The sequence below is a fragment of the Capricornis sumatraensis genome, chromosome 15, assembly GCF_032405125.1.
Source record: "Capricornis sumatraensis isolate serow.1 chromosome 15, serow.2, whole genome shotgun sequence".
Classification (NCBI taxonomy): Eukaryota; Metazoa; Chordata; class Mammalia; order Artiodactyla; family Bovidae; genus Capricornis; species Capricornis sumatraensis.
The window spans coordinates 10,967,727-10,981,287 of NC_091083.1; the positions used below are offsets into that span (position 1 = coordinate 10,967,727).

The 13,561-nt window shown below is 45.1% G+C and overlaps 1 protein-coding gene across 3 annotated transcripts in view; it reads right to left on the reverse strand.

Moving 5' to 3' along the window:
- Positions 1-9,571: 9,571 nt before the first annotated feature.
- Positions 9,572-13,561, reverse strand: part of SEL1L2 (SEL1L2 adaptor subunit of SYVN1 ubiquitin ligase) — an 84,590-nt gene continuing 80,600 nt past the window's right edge. For all 3 annotated transcript variants that reach the window (XM_068987719.1, XM_068987717.1, XM_068987718.1), the window contains 2 exons: positions 9,830-9,958; positions 9,572-9,691 (listed from right to left, as the gene is read on the reverse strand). In XM_068987719.1, the coding sequence (XP_068843820.1) occupies positions 9,572-9,691; positions 9,830-9,958 (249 nt within the window). The remainder of the gene's footprint in view (positions 9,692-9,829; positions 9,959-13,561) is intronic.

Consider the following 13,561-nt stretch of genomic DNA (forward strand, 5'->3'; position numbering starts at 1 on the left):
TTAAAAAAATGTCTTATCAGAAATATTTCCAAAATACGTTTCATTCTTAAATAGTGTATAGGAACATAACCATTTCTTTGCAACTTTTTTCTTAATAACTTTGTAACTTTTTGTCTTTATAACTTGACAGTTACTATCACAACTTGTACTGCATTGCTTGTTCCTGCACTGACCCTAAGAAACATGTGGTTTGTCTCTTTCCCTGCACTTTTCTCGCTTGCTGTCAATCTCAGTAGCCTGACAGAAATGAACTTGCTGGATCAGTTTTTCTTGCCTTTTCTGATGTGTGAGATTAGAATTTAGATTGGCAGTTTTGAGGACAGTGTTTAAGGTAGGAAAAAGGAAGGAGGTTCTACAAGAACGACTCCCCTTTGGAGTAAAATGCATGGGCTTAATTGGTTCCCATAACAAACCCCACTGAGGCCCATGAGCCAGGCTCCCGACTCTTTTGTTCTTAGTTGTCAGTCTAACAGGGCTCTGGAAGCTACCCATAGACCCTCAAGTCTGTTATATGATTGTAAAAAGTTATAACTACAGAAAGATGTTTATCTCATGAAGTAGCTGTGAAGCCAGTTTTTTCATACCCTTCTAGTACCATGTTTATCCACTAGGTGGAAACAATTACAGTACGGCCTTTACGGAAGACAAGCTTCTGGTGGCTTTGATGGTAAAGAATCTGGCTGCAATGCAGGAGACCTGGGTTCAATCCCTGGGTGGAAAGGCCTCCTGGAGAAGGGAATGGCTACCCACTCCAGTATCCTTGTCTGGAGAATTCTATGGACAGAGGAGCCCGGCGGGCTACAGTCCATGAGCTTGCAAAGAGCCGGACATGACTGAGTGACTCACATTATACTGAAGACGTAGGTTTTATAACTCAGTATATATCCCTTAAATAAGGATGAAATTATGTATTTAACCATCAGTTGGCTTCTGCATAAGAAAGAAATGAACATGTAAAAAAAAGGTATTTGGGGAAAAGTATAGTTGGCATACTGGTTATATTTTATTCCCTCATAAATTATTATTTTAGCCTCTTGCGTAAGAAATGTTTTGAGCATTTTTTTAATAGAGGGGGTCTCAAGGTGGGGTGGTTGTTATTGTGGTTGTTAATAATGTGAAGTTTATTAGTTTAGAAAGCTAATAAGCAGGTTATTTTTCACAAATGTTGTGTTGCTAAGTCATATCCGACTCTTTGCGACCCCATGAACTGTAGCCCTCCAGGCTCTTTTGTCCATGGGCTTTTCCAGGCAAGGATACTGGAGTGAGTGCCGTTTCCTTCTCCAGGGGATCTTCCCGATTCAGGGATCAAACCCACTTCTGCATTGGGTGGATTATTTACCACTGAGCTTCCTCAAATTGGTGTACTTTAATTCTCTGCCTGGATACTTGACAGGTGTTTATCTTGCTGCTTAAAAAAAGATTAATTTGAAGGTAACAGAGGTACTGCTGTTAACAAATAGGGAAACAGTGCTTTATGTCTGTGTGGTTTTAAAATCTGTCTGCAGATTCTCTGATACTCTTTCCTCCGAGAGGTGGAGCCTCATTCTCCTCCCTGTGAGTTTGGGTGGAATTCAGGCATTTTCTTCCAACAAGTAGAATATGGCAGCGCTGAGTGTCCCTCTGAGGAGGTAGTCAGAGGCCCCGCCGCCTCCTCGCCGTGTCTGGGATCACTTCCCTGGGAGACAGTGCCGTTCTTGGGGACATCAGGCAGCTCTTGGAGAGGACTCTGAGATCTGCCAGCAGGCGAGCCAGCTTGGAAGACATCCTCCAGCCCCAGTTGGACTCTCAGGTGACGCCCTGACGGCAGCCTCATGACAGACCCAGAACCAGCCAGCTAAGCCACTCCCGAGTGCCTGATCCTCACAAACAGATAACTGTCTGTGTTTGGAGTTACGCATTAAGGCAGCGGTAGTTAACTAATACACTGTCTTCAGAGGTGCCCAGGGTGTGCCACGGTGTTCCTTAAAGCATCGAACATAGCCTGCTTATTTGAAATTGTGTAAAGTCAACACAAACTACGTTACCTTTGTCCTCAGGGAAACCTGGGGCTGAGATCCGCTTACCTTGAGGTTTGAGTCCATGGTATCTGGAAGTAGAACTAACCTCCCCAAGGTTAGTAGGCTTCAAATTTAGGTTGGAAATTTAGTAGGCTTCAAATTTTATTTCCTAGGAATACTGTCCTGAGATCAATTTTCTAGCAACCTGATGGAGTGAGTCCATAAAGAACAAGAGAGAGTGAGGTGGCTCTTGCCTTGGGAGTTCAGTGAGGCAACGGCGGCCTGGTTTTCTCAGTCCCTCCTGCCTCAGCTGCTGACGGCTTGTTATCAGGATGGACTGTTGATGCTGTGGGCTTGTTACAGGCTCTCAGGTAGGCACAAGGCTGTGGAAACGGTTCAGTTCAGTTCAGTCACTCAGTCGTGTCCAACTCTTTGCGACCCCATGGACTGCAGCACACCAGGCCTCCCAGAGTCCACCCAAGCTCATGTCCGTCGAGTCCGTGATGCCATCCAACCATCTCATCTTCTGTCGTCTCCTCCTCCCACCTTCAATCTTTCCCAGCATCAGAGTCTTTTCCAATGAGTCAGTTCTTCGTATCAGGTGGCCAAAGTATTGGAGTTTCACCTTCAGCATCAGTTCTCCCAATTAATATTCAGGACTGATTTCCTTTAGGATGGACTGGTTGGATCTCTTTACAGTCCAAGAGACTCTCAGGAGTCTTTTTCAACACCACAGTTCAAAACATCAATTCTTCGATGCTCAGCTTTCTTTATAGTCCAACTCTCACATCCATACATGACCACTGGAAAAACCATAGCCTTGACTAGACGGACCTTTGTTGACAAAGTAATGTCTCTGCTTTTTAATACGCTGTCTAGGTTGGTCATAAATTTTCATCCAAGAGTAAGCGTCTTTTACTTTCATGGCTGCAGTCACCATCTGCAGTGATTTTGGAGCCCAAAAAATAAAGTCAGCCTCTGTTTCCACTCCTTCTCCATCTATTTGTCATGAAGTGATGGGACCGGATGCCATGAGCTTAGTTCTCTAAATGTTGAGCTTTAAGCCAACTTTTTACTCTCCTCTTTGACTGTCATCAAGAGGCTCTCTTTAGTTCTTTTAAAGAACTAAATGGTTACGGGTAATCTAAAAGCCAGAGTCAATCCTGTCTTGGTCTTGGCTGGCCTTTGCCAAAAAAAGATAAACTGCGTGTAGTCCAAACACAGTCTGGCCCGTCTCTGGACTTCTTGTCCAGAGTCTCGTGCGTGTGCATCAGAGCCAGGCCTGCAGAAGAAGAATCAGGAATGGCTCCAGGCCCCAGGGTCAGGAGCCTATGCTGACACTGGGCGTGGGAGGAGGGGAGGAAGAGAATTCCAGAGTAGGACTGGACAGCCTTGCCAAGAAACTGGAAGTGGAGGGAAGGGCAGGGAGTGGGAGCCGGGGGGTCTGGCTTTGGTCCTGGCATACTGGTTCCTGACACGTGGGCCAGCACCATCTCGGACCTCAGGATTTTCTCCTGTGGAATAAAGGTCTGGCTCTCAATCTCAAGGGAGGCCACAGGCCTGCCTCCCAAGTCCCTGAGGGGATTCTTCAAACAATATTTTTTCCCACCTTCCTCCTACTGGTTGAGAGTCAAGGCCATAAGGACTTGAGTCCCTGAGGGGAGCAGGAGAATCCCCCACCACATTATGGCGGGAAGATGGCTGTGAGCCCTCGAGCAGGGTGAGTTCAGAAACATTCAGCTTGGTGCAAGGACCTGGGTCCCAAGACAGGGGGAGTCAGGATCGCCCTCTCGCCCTTGCAGTTGCTCAGTCTTCATGTTAACAGTTGGGGACTTGTCTTTTCAACATTAACTTGGATTTCAACTGAAGCCAGCTTAACTTCTCAACCAAAACAGCTTCATTTAACCTGTACCAAGGTGCTATGGGTTGGCAGAGCCCTCCTTTTAAACTGGAGGGTATTACACCTCTGCCAGGCAATGTGCTGAGGCTCTGATTAGCATGCTCAATTCTCTTTTCATCTCCTCAGCTCTCCAAAAGATAGATGCTAGTACTGTTGCCTCGAATTTCAGATGAGGAAACAGGTTCAGAGAGACTGTGATGACTTCCCCAAGGTCACATACATGGGAGAGCCAGTGTGACTTTGGTTTTGTATGGGACGAAGCATTTAATTTTATCACACTGCCTTCTTTTGGAGGTCAGAGCCTTCTGTGTGATGCCCTAGTCTTTTTTCTCTGCATCTCTTCTCCCCTTTTAAGTATAGTGTGTACCAGCCAGCGTATTGGAACTTCCTCGGTCTCCGACATGCTCAGCCCTGCACTAGAATCTGTCCCTTGGAACCCCCTGCCCTCAAACTCTTCCGGGTCCCTTTCACTCTAAACTCACCTTCATCCAGTTTAACTTCATCGTGCCTTTTTCTCCTGGGCCATCTTGAACTTCTCTGAGTTCCATCTCCGTTAGCCCTCTGATGTTCTTTGTCCACAGCTTCTGCCTTTCAGCTAAGTGTTCAACCCTTTAAGCAGTGGCACTACTATAATCAGGGTTCATCAGCCACGGAGATGGCCCAGATGGATTTGCTGCCAGGCAAACAGGGGGATCCCCGTAAGCACAAGAGGCAATGAGACCCTGGAAATACAGGCAGTGGGGGCACCAGGCAAGTTCAGCTTCAAATTTCAGGGATCAGCTCCTTGGCTGGGTTTCCAGTGGAGCCTGAGTGTCTTGCAGAGCAGGGGGATACAGGTTGCAGGAGGCAGGTGAACTGGGTACAGGGAAGGGCTTGGTGCTGGAAAATAAGACCCATGATGTGAGGCCACAGCAAGGCCTGCACCAGGATGGCTGGGCCTTGGATTGTGGGATGATAGTCTCTGGTGCAGGCAAGGTGCCCGGCTGTCATTAGATATCAGGTTGGCCCAGGAGAGTGGGCAGCATGAGTTCTGAAATCAGACCTGCCTGTTGAATCCATCACTAACCAGCTTATCTTGTGTCAGTTATCTGCTGACATGAACCATTCTTAGGTTGTATGATGCCCAGCAGAGAATAAGTGCCAAGCTTGGAAAGCCAAACTCATAAGATGACTTACATGTGCAGTACAATAGCCCTCAAATTACAGTGTTACTAGGTCCTACAAAAGAAGATAAGCGTTGGAGTAGGAGGGAGAGGAAGAGTTTCCAGAGGTAACTATGGTTGGAAAAGCTGAGTCACACAAGATTCAGTGGGTATTTTTCCTGTAAGATGCTTCAGAGTCTTTACTATGCCCACATTGTTGTGAATCTCCCACAAGAGGCTATGTGAGCATGCATGCTAAGTCACTTCAGTTGTATCCAACTTTTGCAACCCTATGGACTGTGGCCTGCCAGGCTCCTCTGTTCATGGGATTCTCCAGGCAAGAATACTGGAGTGGGTTGCCATTTCCTCCTCCAGGGGATCTTCCCAACCCAGGGATCAAACCCAGGTCTCATGTCTCCTGCAATGGCTGGCAGATTCTTTACTGCTAGTGCCGCCTGGGAAGCCCCACAGGAGGCTATACCTTACGGCATCTTCCAGATTTAATGACCCAATAACCCCTTTAACAAGGGGCACCCTGCAAGACTGTGAACATGTTTTGGGAAATACAGCCTAGCACAACTCCTGGCATTGTGAAGGCTTTTTGAATAATTTGAATAGTTGCAGGAAAACTTAATGTTCAGCTATGAGAATGCAGTCACTGGCAAGAGTTGTTTATGAACTTTCTCAAGGCAGTCCAGTGCCGGGATTAAAAGCACAGACTCTGGACCTGGTTGTTCTAGCTGTGTGGCCTTGGACAAGTTACTTGACCCCAGTTTCCTCTTCTGGAAAAGAGGGAAGATGATACATTACCCTTCAGAAAAGGTAGTTGTAAAGATCTAATGAGTTAATAATACATTCAGTTAGAACAGTGCCTGGCACATTATAAGCATGATATGTTGGCTATTATTATCCCAGACAGAATGAATTTTAGAGAAGCTTTCAAGAACAAATTATTGACAGCTATTATGATGTTGAATAGCTTACCATTTGTCTTACATAAAATTTCCTCTTGCTCATACAAAAAGACTGATTAATAAACAGATACTGCTTAAAGTCATTATTCCTTTTTTTAAAAAAAATGTCATAGGACCTCAGACAGCTGTTTTGCGTCTATGGCAAAATCCAAACCTGAAATATAAGAGATTTGCTCAAATATTCTATTAGGTGAAGATTGAATATTCCTTTTTTCAGAAGCACTTTATCTTCACCTAGAAATTATTTTCTGATTAATAAAACACAAATTAGGATAAATCATTTCACATAAGCACACACCACAAAATAATGTTTCCATATCAAATCACAGGCACAAATGCTGAATGAAATTAATTAGGTGGCAGGGGAAAAAAAGAAAGCTAAGAATTAAAGTAATCTCACAGCCTAAAAAATTATTCTTGCCACATATGGAAAGATTTTAAGACGTTTTCTGGTATAGATCTTAATGTTATACTGAGAGTCTGGATTGGAATTATAAAACTTTGGCGCTGTAAGACATTAGAGAAGTCTTCTTGGTTTGCAGTTGAGGAAACTGAGTCCCACAGAGATACTCATTTGCCTGAGGTCACTAGCTGGCCCTGGAGAGACAGGCCTGGAACAAAGATGTTCCCGAGTCTTTTCCAGCAACCTGAGGCAGGGCTGGTCATTCACACAACCCCAGCAGAGCCAAGGCCCAGCCATCGCACCCACCCGGCTGGAGGTGCATTTGTGAATGTCCCCAGCACAGCTCTCCATCCAAGCACCGAGTCTTTAGCGAAACCCAGAGTCAGCGCCTTACACTGAATCTGTCTAGAGCACACTTCCATGTTGTGGGTTACAGTAGACCTCAACCTAGGCTCTGCTGCCTGGCTCCCACCCCCAGAGATTTTCGTTTAATTCAGCCTTGGGAGTTTTGAAAGTTATAGAGCATCAGCTTTCCTAAGGCAAGAAAACTATGAATCACAGATAAACGCCATTGTAACCTCCCTTGTGTTGTAGCTGGGAACTCTGAAGGACCAGCTACTGTGCTGGATATAAAAACATGAGTCACTGTGCACTTCGTGCCAGGCTTGTGCTGAGAGAAGGGGCTGAGCTGGCCCGGGCTGGGGGTGAGGAAGGGGGTTGTGGACAAGTTGGTCACCCAGTGCTGTCTGAGGACCTTCTGTATGTGGAGCCCTGGGTACTCAGGGATGAGAAGGCCGATCCCTTGCCCTCACAGGGCTCACGTGCAGCTGGACTGGCCACAGGCCACAGGGAAGCTGACACAGCATCTTTTCTTGCTACCAAAAGTCCTCTGACAGACACGTGCGGGAAGGCCCTGTGTGGAGCTCAGTGGTCAGTCACCACGTGGCCGCCCAGGTGTGGGCGAGGGAGCTGCTACAGCCCCGGCTCTGGAGGAGAAGCCCAGAAACAGACGTTTGAATGATTCAAACACCCTCAACCATGCTTGCTCTCAGAGCCTTTGGCTCGTGTTCACTTGGAGCAATGAGCTGAAACAGGGAAGTGATGAGCTCACCCTGGTCCCGCTCCTAGGGTTCAGGCAGTGTTCACTCGACACAGCTCACCGCCAAGTCGTCCTCCTTTCTGCGCCATCTGCAGCGATTCTCACAAGCTCCACCTCGAAGGAGTTCATTCTTCAGCCGGTCTTGGAGCCAGGGCTCACCGACTCTACACTCCCCTCTTTGCATTTATCCCATCTCTGATGTGCTTGCATTCCAGACACCTGTGAGATAGAACTGCACGGCTAGCCTATGCATTAGCCCCTGACCTGAGCTTTGGATGTTGCCTGCTCCTTCCTTTCACATTTGGCTTTTAAATTAGGCTTTTATTGTTCCTTTGGAAATGGAACTCTCTAGTAAGTCAAGGAATGTGTGCAGGAAATTCTAAATACTTGGACCTCAGACAGGCCTGGATAGTTAATGGCTAAGGAAAGACTATGGCTGGCATGTGGATATACAATGTTTACAAAGCATCTGTGAAGTTAGGCTTATTGAAATCTCACAAATCTCCAGTCAGGTAGGAGTTAATCCCATTTGATGGAGGAAAGATTGAGGTTTGGAGAAACTACACCCAAAGTCACAGAGCTACTAACGGGCAAAGCTGGACCTCAAACACAGGGTGTTTGGTTCCAAATCCATTGCTCTCTTCTTTCTGATTATGATCGACATTAGCAATTAACTCTCTTCCTGTCCCTAGTTTGGGCTTTCAAGTAGGCAAGTACAATCTTTTCCTGCCTAAACACCCAGCATTTTGGCTGGAGAACTACCTCTGGGTACTGAAACCACACTGATTGTTATTACCTCAACTGTCCCCGTGTTCCATCTCCCATGAGCTTTTAGAGAATATTAAAAGTTGTCATTTATGGAAATTCATTCTAGATGCCAGATGCTGTGATAATTCCTTTACACACATTATTCCATTAATCTTCATACCAGCTCCCTAAGATCTTGAAAAAGTGAAAAAGTCATTCAGAAGTGTCTGACTCTTGGCGACCCCATGGACAGTCCATGGAATTCTCCAGGCCAGAATACTGGAGTGGGTAGCTTTATCCCAAGGGAAAAACATGAAAAGATCAATCTTTTCATTTTGCAGATCAGGAAACTGAGGCTCAGTAAGAGTGAGATTTAAGCCTGGCCCTTGACTTCTGCCCCAGCCCTGGGCCCCAACCCTGCCTCATCCATCAGAGGAGACAAAGAGCCAGGCCCTTTACCTTCTGTCCTTGGAGGCTTGCACCATTACCCACTGTGATTACTCTGCAGGGGAGTCCCCAGGGTTCCAGTGAGGAAAGGAAGAGAGGGATACAATGCTGGACAGACCCCAGACGGTGCTGTTCACTACCTGGCTGCTAAGGGAGCTCAGACAGAAAGACCCCGGTGAGGAGGCTGAGTCAGTCCCTAGGCACAGCAACGCCATGAGAAACTTTGGCTCATCAGAGATAGACTGTGGTTCACCAGGTCATTCCCTCAAGATAACAGTCTGTTTGTAATTTTTGCCTTTCTCAAATTCTGAGGGATCTGTGTTCTCACCCTCCCCAAACTCTCCCTTCTCCCAAGTTCAGTATGTTTGCAGGAGCCAAGAAACAAACCCATTTGTCCTCTCGAAAGGGGACAGGTTGTCACAACCACTTGAAAATGGGTGATTTTTATCCCTAACTCAGGACTAGAGCCTGGAGAAAGAAATGGCAAGCCACTCCAGTATCCTTGCCTGGAAAATCCTGTAGACCGAGGAGCCTGATGGGCTACAGTCCATGGGGTCACAAAGAGTCAGGCACGACTGAGCGACTAACACACGGGACTAGGGCACTCCAAGACGAGAAGTTTGTAAGGGAATCTTAGCTGATGAGTCTCCAACAAACCTCTCCCCACAAGGAGTCACCTCAGCTAAGCAGGAGGTCTGAAATGGTTTCTTAGAGGACAGGTCCCAGTCTTTGTCCATTTTCCCTCAAGGCCCATATAAGAAGTCAGCAGCAGGCCCCTGAGTCTGATGGGGAAATTTTTTATTTAGTGAAGATAACTTGCAGTGGACTGGTCCCGTGAGCAGGTTTTCCCATGGTCCGGATCCTACCCATAGCGATTTCTAAGCAAGAAGATCAGCACAGCAACAATTAGGCCAATTACAAATAAATCCCAGCATGGTCCAATGGTGTTGTCCAGTACCGTCCACTTCCATCTCATTGTAAACTACAGGCGAGAGACATTCTGTCAAAAATAAACCCGAGCCTCCCACTTTATTCAGAACATCATCTCCCCCCATCCCTCTGCCCAAGAGTTGCTCATCGGAGTTTCCAGAGATTTGGGACCTAATAGAGACAAACTTACATTAAAAAACAGGATATCTTGGAGCAAATGCACAGTTTCCAATTTCATGAGGGCCAAGAACACTGGTATGTGAGCGTCCGGACTTGTTTGAGCAGCCATGTCGTATAATCTCCTGGCCAAGTGAATGTCCTGGAAATAGAACAGCCCATACTTATTAGGTGCAGATTCTTTAGGAGTAATTAAGTGAAAGCCACTGTTTGAAATTTATCTTTGGTAGGTCTGAATGCTTTCCCCACTACCCCCTACCCCAGGATGTTCATGCCTTAATCCTTGGAACCACCAGCTTCCCTGGTGGTCTGATAGCTAAGACTCAACTCAGAGCTCCCAACACAGGGGGCCTTGGTTCAACCCCTGGCTGGGCTATGAGATCCCACATGCTGCAACTAAGAGTTTGCATATCACAGCTAAGATGCAAATAATTAATTTTAAAAAGATAAAACGTAAAAACAAGATTGCTAAAGTCCATTAAAATTTTTTAAAAACGAATGTTAAAAATGTTATGTTACAAGGGCAGAGTAAATTTTGCAAATATAAATAAGGTTTCAAATGTTAAGGTAGGGAGATTGTCCTGAAGCACCTGGTGGAATCAGTGTAATCACATGAGCCCTTAAACACTGAGTTTTCTCACAGAGCAGAAGAGAAAGGCAGAGAGATGTGGCAGAGGAGAAGTCAGAGGTTCTAGGCATGGGAAGGACTCAATTTCCTGTTGCTGGAAGGGCCCCCTGGACAGGAGAAGGAAAGTGGACAGCCAGCAAGGAAGTGGGGCCCCCAGTCCTATAAACACAAGAGACTGAATTTGGACAGTGATCTGAACAAATGTGGAAGCAGATTCTTCCCCAGAGTCCTCTGTAAGGACCACAGCTGTGATTTCAGGCCTGCAGACCCTATGCAGAGGTCCCAGTCGAGCTCACCTAGACTTCTCACCTACAGAAACAGTGAGACAAATGTGTGTGGTTTTAAGGCATTGAGTTTGTGGTAATCTGTTACAGCAGCCGTAGAAAATCAACAGAGTCTCCAAAGAGCTTTCTTAGTATCACTGAACCAGAGCTATGATTCCAATTAAAGGGGCAGCAGGACAGACGCTAACAATACAGCTCCCAAAGCAAATGGCAACATGGACAGTGATAAGTTTTTTTTTTTTTTAATTTTAAAATCTTTAATTCTTACATGCGTTCCCAAACATGAACCCCCCTCCCACCTCCCTCCCCATAACATCTCTGTGGGTCATCCCCATGCACCAGCCCCAAGCATGCTGTATCCTGCGTCAGACATAGACTGGCGATTCGATTCTTACATGATAGTATACATGTTAGAATGCCATTCTCCCAAATCATCCCACCCTCTCCCTCTCCCTCTGAGTCCAAAAGTCCGTTATACACATCTGTGTCTTTTTTGCTGTCTTGCATACAGGGTCGTCATTGCCATCTTTCTAAATTCCATATATATGTGTTAGTATACTGTATTGGTGTTTTTCTTTCTGGCTTACTTCACTCTGTATAATCGACTCCAGTTTCATCCATCTCATCAGAACTGATTCAAATGAATTCCTTTTAACGGCTGAGTAATACTCCATTGTGTATATGTACCAAAGCTTTCTTATCCATTCATCTGCTGATGGACATCTAGGTTGTTTCCATGTCCTGGCTATTATAAACAGTGCTGCGATGAACATTGGGGTACATGTGTCTCTTTCAATTCTGGTTTCCTTGGTGTGTATGCCCAGCAGTGGGATTGCTGGGTTATAAGGTAGTTCTATTTGCAATTTTTTAAGGAATCTCCACAGTAATAAGTATTTAAACTTCCTACTTCTCTTCATGTACTTATCATACTTGAAGGTTTGGGATTTGTTAATTCATTGTCTCCAGGTCCTTGAAGACGAGGGTTTGAACTGCCCGTTTGCCCCTGAATTCCCAGTGCCTAATGAAGTGTCAAATACATGGTAAGTCTTTGATAACACATCAAATAAGTGAATAAATGAGAAGTGAGTGAATAAATTACTTTGGCTCTCAGGCTGGAATTTGATTCCATGAATGACATACTATATTTTTAGGAACATTTCTTCCCATTAAATTAGGCCATGACAGATCAAAATGTGGTTCTGTTTCATTTTCACCTACTTACGGCTTGTTTTTTGCTTGCTTTGTAGTTGTTTTGTTTCCCCAAACAGAATAATGAAAGTCTAAGTAGAATGTAAAGGTCTACTCTTTTAAAGGTCTACTCTGCCTGGGTGCCTGTGGATTATTTTCAAAAGAAGGGGAAGGAGAAGAGCTTTTCACAAACTGCAGTCGTCTTGTAAGTCTCTGTCTCCCCTCCATCTCCCAGACTCCCATTGCTGCTGCTGCTGCTGAGTCGCGTCAGTCGTGTCCGACTCTGTGCGACCCCATAGACGGCAGCCTGCCAGGCCCCGCCATCCCTGGGATTCTCCAGGCAAGAACACTGGAGTGGGCTGCCATTGCCTTCTCCAATGCAGGAAAGTGAAAAATTAAAGTGAAGTCGCTCAGTCGTGTCCGACTCTTCGCGACCCCATGGACTGCAGCCTACCAGCCTCCCCATCCATGGGATTTTCCAGGCAAGAATACTGGAGTGGGGTGCCATTGCCTTCTCCCAGACTCCCATTACACAGGCCTTAACAGTTGTGAATCCTGAAGCCTCGGCTAAACACATTTCTTGGGTGGTGTCCTCTCAGCTGTGTTCTGCTTGTCATTTCTTAAATTTTTCCAAAGTTTTGTGGACTGGTAAATTTATGTTTGAGAAAGAGGAATAAGGCCTGCTTAAAATACTTAAAATTCAGGAGACTGTTCAGAACAAATCTTTCTGGCAACAGAGAAAATGGATGTTGTAAAAACTCTAATTTGTGTCTCTAATTCCAACAAATTCAGTGGCTGTTCATTTGAAAACACCCCGCAGATGATAACAGTGGTGTCACTCCCACACGTGACAGGCATATTAACTTGAATGGGGTGTTCGGAAAAAGGCAGCCTGTGTCAATATCTCAGGCATTCCTTCTTATTTAAAGCCAGCAAGAGTTATTAATTCATTTCTTGGGGTACAAATATCATAAGTGAGTCACTTGGCTTATAAATAAAAAATAGCAAAGAAGTACCATTCAAGAGGGATGAGCTGGCTCCTGGCCAAGGCAGCCTCACCATTGGCAGAGGGGGTAGGATGAGATAGGAAAGTCTTTCTTTAAAATTATCAGAGAAAGAAAATCCTGAATGTTTCTGACTAATTAGGGCAACTCATAGAAAGAAAATTTTATTACTAGACTCTGGAAAAGACTCCTTGTTCTTTGATCTTATTTAGTAAAAAAAAAAAAAAAAAAAAAAATCAATATCATTTCCACACAAAAATTCCCCTTGATAAACAGTGCTTTGGTGATTCCCAAGGTTCATTAAATATGTCCATTGCACATCTAGTCCTCTTAGGTTTAACTTTTCTGTGGTACATTTGAGTTTATTTTGCTTTAAATTATCTGATTAGGAGATTATGTAAACCTATCTGTAGACTTCTAACAGGTTTTTGACTATAATGTCAGGTGTGCGGAAGTCCTGTTCAATGCTCACATGTTCAAAAGTTGCTCACAACTCAAAGGTACAGAATTCTCTAGCAATAAAATATCTGGGTTATGTAAATTGTTCAATCACATGATGCAGGGGCTTTCCAGCCCAGAATCTTTGGGTGTCATCAAAAATTTCTTATACTGGGACAGAGACAGTTTCTTTAACAATCCAT